The sequence below is a fragment of the Cajanus cajan genome, chromosome 7, assembly GCF_000230855.2.
Source record: "Cajanus cajan strain Asha chromosome 7, NIPB_CcT2T_4, whole genome shotgun sequence".
Taxonomy (NCBI): domain Eukaryota; kingdom Viridiplantae; phylum Streptophyta; class Magnoliopsida; order Fabales; family Fabaceae; genus Cajanus; species Cajanus cajan.
In genome coordinates this window covers 6,020,931-6,028,014 of record NC_138523.1, presented here as the reverse complement: position 1 = coordinate 6,028,014, position 7,084 = coordinate 6,020,931, and the positions used below count along the sequence as shown (strand labels likewise).

Genomic DNA, 7,084 nt, shown 5'->3' with positions numbered 1-7,084 from the left:
TTACTAGAAACTTTTAGAGATATTCAATTGTGAATAAAGGTGGTGCACTATAGACCACATCCTAAAATGGTGCACCAGAGCCTATGTCTTGTTACATATTTACGTATGTATTTAATTCAACCGATTAAACCAGGTGATCTAACATCCCAACCGAATCCATGACTAGGCCATGCTTAAAATACATTTTGGCCTTTCAGTCTTTGTCATGATAACAATTTACATCTTTATGTTTTCGTCTTGGATCTAGACTATAAACAGTTTGTACAGTGTGTAACCATAACTAACAATATGTATATATGACTTCATAAACAATAGAGGTCATCCCTCCTCCCCGAACTCTTGAGTGAATCTCTCATGCACCTTGAGATCAGCCTTGCTTACTGTTGGTTTTTGTCTTGCTAGTACTTTATCAAAATCTGTTCTAGTGATGGGTGGTGGAAGAATCTGCGTTAAGTGATAAACTATAATAAGAACAACTAAACAATGATAAAAAATCAATGATTTTTTTTCCAATTTTAATTTTCTATCTAGTTTCAAAAGTCAACCAAAGTATTCCAATTGCACTCTCATATAAGCCTTTTTAAAAAATAAAAGACCAAACTGAATTTTAAAAATACGATGAAAAACCAAAAATATAATTTAGCCTATAGCTATTTATCTTATTGGATTATAAAACAAATAACAAAGTATTCCAATTGCACTCTCATATAAGCCTTTTTCATTCACTAGTTCCCTTTTTTACTGCATGTCCTATCTTATCAACTTTGGAAGAAGGATTCCTACAAACAAAAATTTTTAACTGTCTCTAACCACAAATCCAAGAGGCACTAAGGGTGTGTTTGTACTTTGTAACCTTCTTGGTTCACGTTTAATGCCAGTCCACTGAAAAAAGGATTCGCGTTGAATGTATATAGAAAAGTAGCGTTGAATGTATATAGAAAAGTAGGAATCAACAAAAGCAACAATTCAAGTCATTAGCCTGAAAATTTCGTTTGGTATCCATCGACTCTTTGTTTCTTGGCAACAACAATGCAAGATTAAAACCATTCACAAACTTTCATTTAATTTCAGTTTTCCACCCCAGCCTTTACCTTTGAAGCATGGCCCTGCGCATCAAGTTCCTCCAGGCTAACATTAACAGCTCCTCGCCGAGTAGGTTCACAAGGAACCCACATTCCTTTAGAGGTTTTTCTGAAGAACTTAGCATCTTGTGTTTTCCGGACAGGTTCAAATAGTACATCCTTAACCTGAATGAAGGAAACAATAATGGGACACATCTTGCAGATTAGCAGAAAGCCTGAAGCATAAAAACTAATAGTGGTTAACAGATCAATTAAATTGATGCCTAACCAAAAGTTAAGACTTACACAAACAGCTATATCTGAGCCAGAAAATCCATCTGTCTTTTGTGCCAATTCTTCAAAATCTTTTTCAGTGAGTTTATGAGGAGTATCTCCAAGATGCACCTGCACATGACAGAAATCTTAATGGTGATGAACACACTCATAAGGCTACTATGGATGTTCTGATATTCTTTTCAAGTGGGAAATGCTTGAACTCTTTTGTACCTTAAATATGTGCTGCCTTGCCTTCAGGTCTGGGAGAGGGATGTATATGCGTTTGTCAAAGCGTCTCCGAATAGCCTGAAATACTTTACTTTAGCCTCAGGAAACAGTGTAGCAATAAATTTCACTTTAGTTCAACAGACTTAGAAGGATGATTTTCCCACCTGATCCAGTGCATAAGGAGTATTTGTGGCTGCAAGAATGAGAACTTTCTGATCATTGTTTCCCACACCCTGACATGTACAAAGTTAAAGATACAAATGAATCTCTAGTAATTCATAAGAAAGTTGACATGCACAGCACTGACAGTCACCACTCCAGATTTAAAGATAAAATATATCAAGAATAATTTATAATCAACAATAAATATTTGTGACATATTTAAAATTGGGAGCCGTGACAAATTACACTAAAGCAGAACAACTGAACAAGTATGCACTGCACATGCACAGTACCAATAGCTTGAGTTCAGATTTCGGGAATGCGTGTGGATGTAATGATACAGGACAACTTTTGAAGGCTCTCCATGCAAGGTGCTGTTAGGAGCAAGATTTATGTGGGGTTTTCTTAAATTGTATCCCAAATAAAGATGAACCTCAACCTATGCTCCTTAATACTTTCCATTACGGAGAGGTATCAGTAGATTCACTTGACCCTTATGGTCTAATGGGTTCTACCTGGTCTGCTGAAAGCATTGTGTTCAAACCAAGGGATTCATAAGCCCCATAAATTCCGTCCAAAAAGTTGCCTTGCCCATGGACTTCATTGAAACTAGAAGAATAAGGTTCCCTCACTTAACACAGAAGTCTTAGAGAAAAACTGTCACGGAGGTGTTTATGCTCAACAGTAGATATGATCTCTATTCCCTCCTAAGGTTAAGGGTGTGTCATTATTCAATGCTCAAAATAATATGGTCAGTGATGGACATCAAGACAGGTACACCAATTTTAAAAGAAATCTTAATTGATATCTCTAGCACAACAACTCAAACATTAGGTCTTAAACATCTGATTGATTAAATAAGTAATCCAATAATAAATGAAAACTTACCAATACAAGAGAAAGGATGAAAGAAGAAAATGAAATGCTTCACAATCATCAAAAAATGGTTTTCACTTGATCATGGAGAAATCTAAGTCCCTTTTTCCTTTCATCCTTTGTAAAAAGCCACATTTACAATGTAGATGCATAGAGAAGAGAAAACTTTATCATCTTTGGATATGATACCCATTTAAATATTCATTCCATTTTAAGAGTATATGATGCATGATCTACTATGTCATAATGGATAACAAAAAATAAAATCAAAGTTGACAGTATCACAATTATTAAATTCATCAACAAAATCAGCATCCCCAATTCTTCTTACATCTGAATTTGTTACAACTTTATAAACAGTCACATTATTATCATCTTAGGATAAGAGACGTTGGCTTGTCTTAGAATAGTAGATTTAAGTCTAACTTAACCCTACAAAACCGGCTTGTAAGGTGAGGATTGCTTTCAACTTATATACTATTCAATTGCCTAATCTCTAGTTGATATGGGACTTAGAATTTTCCCAATACACCCCCTCACGTCCAGTACTATTGGGCTTGGTACGTGTATAAATGGTGGGTGACCCTTTTTAATAATCTAGGATTGGCGGGATTTGAGTTTTTCTTTCTTAATACACTCCCTCATGCCTATGAAGCATGTATCAATAGTGAGTGACCCATTTTTAAGAATCTAGGATAGCTCTGATACCATCTTAGAATAGTAGATTTAAGCCTAACTCAACCCTACAAAACCGGCTTGTAAGGTGAGGGTTGCTTTCCACTTATATACTATTCAATTGCCTAATCTCTAGTAGATGTGAGATTTGAGTTTTTCCCAATAGCTTGATATATTCTTTTAAGACTACAACTGACACCATTTCATTCTGTTCCAAGTTGACATTAGGAATTATTATTTATTAAATACAAAAGTGATAAGAGAAGACATTGGTGAAAATAATAAATCTTTAATTTAAAATCCAGAGTAAGACATAATAAATACCTGCATTTGCACTAAAAGTTCAGTTTTAATTCTTCGAGATGCTTCACTTTCGTTGCCTTCACCTCGTTGACCACATAAAGAATCTATTTCATCAATAAAAATAATTGAAGGAGCATTGTCTCTAGCCATTTGGAAAAGACTTGCAACCAGCTTTTCACTCTCACCCATCCACTTAGAAACAAGATCTGATGATGAAACACTGCATAGACAGAACATATACACCTGAGATATCAATTAATTATTAAACACAATCTTATGTTTTAAAATCATTTTATCTTCTGTTGACATGTGGGCGAGACATAAGCAAACACTGTCAGATCAATTCTTCCGAACTATGAAATACAGCATAAATATGTTTTCAATCAGATATGTTTGAGAGCATGCACATCTTGGTCTGTTTATACTTTGTATTATGTGGATATATAGCCAGTTGTACTGCTTCCTTTTACAATATGCCACTCGTATGAGTCATTCAGTAACCTACATGCTCCATTAAACTTATCTAGTAAACTGGAGAATCACATCAAAGGACACCGTTAACATGGCTCTCGTGCTAGAGACACATAGTGCTGCTTTTATTCTTAAAGCTGATTATTGGTATAATGAAGACTCAAGTGGATGCTCATAATATACTTCTGTAAATTCTTAATAAACTACATCCCTTGTGAATCTTTGACATCCTAATGTGTTGCTATGATGCAGGATAAATCCTTAATCATCCTTTACTTTCACTGACTTCAATACCTAGAAAAATTGAATGTATGGCTGTATATGCCCGCAATTAAGCATAAACATTATTTAATTTTATTCCCCATGCAACAAAAAGTTTTTAACTCCTGTCATTATAGTTTGACTTCATTTATATTTTCTACAAAACTCAGCGTGTACTATATAATTAACGGCCAAATTGAGTAGCAATGTGAAATTTCATAAAACTGTGGTAAGAAAGCAGAAAAAATCAGAATAAGGAATGTTATCTTTAAGAAATAACCATTTTCTTTCATGCTCTGATTAAATCCTGTTGTGAGTAACATTTGCTTATGACTTATGACTTACATGAGAAGAAAATAATGAGAACTGCTTTACAGCCTTTACTATTGAGAACTGTGTACTGTGCACCACTGCCATGCTACTAATTAACCTGAGAAGTAATAAGAATTTCCATATGTTCTGATAAACTTATATTAGTATCCTATAAAATACTAGAAGTTAGCAGAAGAAAGAGAAAAAATTTCAGGGAGAAATGAGAAAAGAGATGTATATCACTAATTCACTTTCAGAACAGATAGTGAGGAGAAAAGTTAGGGGTATAATTGTGGGGTATTAAGAGAATGAGTCAGTTCCTCTGAAAGTGGTGAATGAAGAATTTAAAAAAAAAAATCACTTTGTTGGAGTCCAGATGAAACCAACTATAGGTTCACACAATTTCTAAAATCTGGATTTATCATCAGAATTGGAAAAGGAGGGAAGAGTTTCTAGACTTAATAATGAATCAGGCATACTAATTAAAAATCAGATGTCAAGCTCACTTCCAATGTCTATGTTAAATACCTGAAAAATGTAGAGTCTGCTTCTGTCGCAACTGCCTTTGCTAAGTATGATTTCCCTGTTCCAGGTGGACCATACAACAGAAATGCTCTCCATGGTTGTCTCTTACCTAAGGGAATATGAGATGACATATAGTTGTCAGCAAAATACAGAAAGCAAATATGTTATGATTTAGATTAATTCTAGAAGGACAAGTCTCCAACTTGTTAGTAATTACTTATTAGCAATGATCTTGCTACAAGCTTTATCATAAGATGCTATTATTGTTTCAACCAACAGCATGGAAAGAAAAGATTCACTGCTCCTAGGATTAGGAGTTTGAGGAATACAATTTACATGCTTTCTAGACCTCAGTGGAATTACACAAAAATTAGGGAGGGATGGTTTTTCTAGTTGACAATCAGTTGAAACTCATTACATGTATCAACATGTCCAGATACCATAATTACATCCCCAGATTCATGAGTTCAAATTGGTTGCAACATTTTTTTCATCTGCAACTAAGACTCACAAGGTTAAAAATAAATGAATCCTGTGGTTTTTTGGTAATTAATTATCTTTTCCATACAGAAAAATTCAACTAAGATTTAACTCCTCAAACTATTATCAGCACCAGTTATCTTATTCAGACTTCAGAGTACAGGCTTGGAAGCTTATGGAACTAATTTCCTTTTCTTTTCAAATTAATCTATTTTCATGCATTCATAAAGCATGATTTTGGTTGAATAAACATATAATTGTACACTACCCATACAATTCCAAAACTCAGCACTCAGATATTGCTGATGGGATCATGTCCTAACCTATGCACTAAAGTGCAACTAACTGGCCTGTACAGACACTGAAATACAACCAGATGCAAGTACCTAATGGTCATGATTCATTAACATACCAGTGAAAAATTGTGGGAACTTAGCAGGCAATATAACAGCCTCTTGTAATGCCTGTTTAGCACTCTCGAGGCCTGCGATATCACTCCATCTGACATTTGGTTTTTCTTTGATTATAACAGAATCAAGAGCAGACTTCAACTTTGCTTGCTCAGGATCCTCCTTGTCTTTCTCTCCTCCCCCACTTGTCTTTGTCTTTGGTCTCACAGAACCAGCCGCGGCATCTCTATTCAAGTTTGCTTCACCACCACCCGCATCAAGAATGGCTTGAATCTCCTCAGCCCTTCTCAAGTATTGAGCAAATTTCAGAGTTATTGTCTCCTTGATCTTGGGGTGCTTCTCATACTTCAAATGGGCCCTTAAGTATTCCAAAGCATTCATATAAAGAGTAAATGCCTTCTTATAGTTTCCAGCATCATCCTCACGAACTGCCTGCTTAACATACTCAGCAGCATGCTCCTTGAAATTGCAATACATCCTCAGATTACCAGCACTGCAAACCTAATGTGTCCCTATCCTTTTACTGTTAACATAAGAGCCTTTCGAAATTATTAACTGTTGAATAAACACAAGGGGCACAACTTCATCTATCTCTTAAAAAAATTCATAAATTCAGACACTAAATTAGGTCACTTTCATAACATCAACAGATTATAACACAACAGAATTAACATAACAATACCCTTATGAAGTAGGGGAAGAAGCTCACTTTGATTGGACTATATACAATTATTACACACAATTGAAACCGCCATTATACAATAATCATATAGAAACAAACGAGTATATTTGGTATTTGAAAACTCAAAGCTTTTGCAAAACCGCTACAGAGTTTAATAATAAAGGGCCTTTAAATGCCCAGAAGGAAAACAAAAACATGAATTTGTAGAGGCTAGAAAGGATCAAAACCCAGATATACAAACTTGAGAGGAATCACAGAATCATGAAGCAGAGACGGGGATCGAGAGAAGCGTTTTAACTATTGCTGAAAATTTTGGCAAAAAACAAATCAGTAACCATCCAACGGGGTTAAACCGTCGAAAG

The 7,084-nt window shown here is 35.0% G+C and overlaps 1 protein-coding gene across 3 annotated transcripts; it reads right to left on the bottom strand.

Moving 5' to 3' along the window:
• On the bottom strand, nucleotides 1-7,084 carry LOC109788394 (protein SUPPRESSOR OF K(+) TRANSPORT GROWTH DEFECT 1). Of its 3 annotated transcripts, XM_020347109.3 has the most exons (9): nucleotides 6,964-7,065; nucleotides 6,043-6,563; nucleotides 5,154-5,259; nucleotides 3,603-3,801; nucleotides 1,730-1,798; nucleotides 1,569-1,643; nucleotides 1,368-1,466; nucleotides 1,092-1,247; nucleotides 1-444 (listed from the first exon to the last, which is right to left on the bottom strand). In XM_020347109.3, the coding sequence occupies exons 2-9, from the start codon at nucleotides 6,515-6,517 to the stop codon at nucleotides 319-321; spliced, it is 1,305 nt and encodes a 434-aa protein (XP_020202698.1). In that variant the 5' UTR covers nucleotides 6,518-6,563; nucleotides 6,964-7,065; the 3' UTR covers nucleotides 1-318. The 3 variants fall into 3 exon arrangements, 2 of the variants coding, with proteins under 2 accessions (XP_020202698.1, XP_082916603.1); XR_002238728.3 differs by lacking the exons at nucleotides 1-444; nucleotides 1,092-1,247; nucleotides 1,368-1,466; nucleotides 1,569-1,643; nucleotides 1,730-1,798 and adding an exon at nucleotides 4,659-4,772 and having other exon boundaries at nucleotides 3,687-3,801; nucleotides 6,043-7,082; XM_083060477.1 differs by lacking the exons at nucleotides 1-444; nucleotides 1,092-1,247; nucleotides 1,368-1,466; nucleotides 1,569-1,643; nucleotides 1,730-1,798 and adding an exon at nucleotides 4,659-4,743 and having other exon boundaries at nucleotides 3,687-3,801; nucleotides 6,043-7,084.

Excerpts from the sequence above, each read along its gene's own strand:
- LOC109788394 (XM_020347109.3), bottom strand. The coding sequence starts at position 6,517 with ATGTATTGCAATTTCAAGGAGCATGCTGCTGAGTATGTTAAGCAGGCA. Across the intron at positions 1,799-3,602 it reads AACTTTTAGTGCAAATGCAG|GGTGTGGGAAACAATGATCA; the intron begins GTATTTATTATG and ends TGTACATGTCAG. Across the intron at positions 1,644-1,729 it reads CTCCTTATGCACTGGATCAG|GCTATTCGGAGACGCTTTGA; the intron begins GTGGGAAAATCA and ends AAAGTATTTCAG.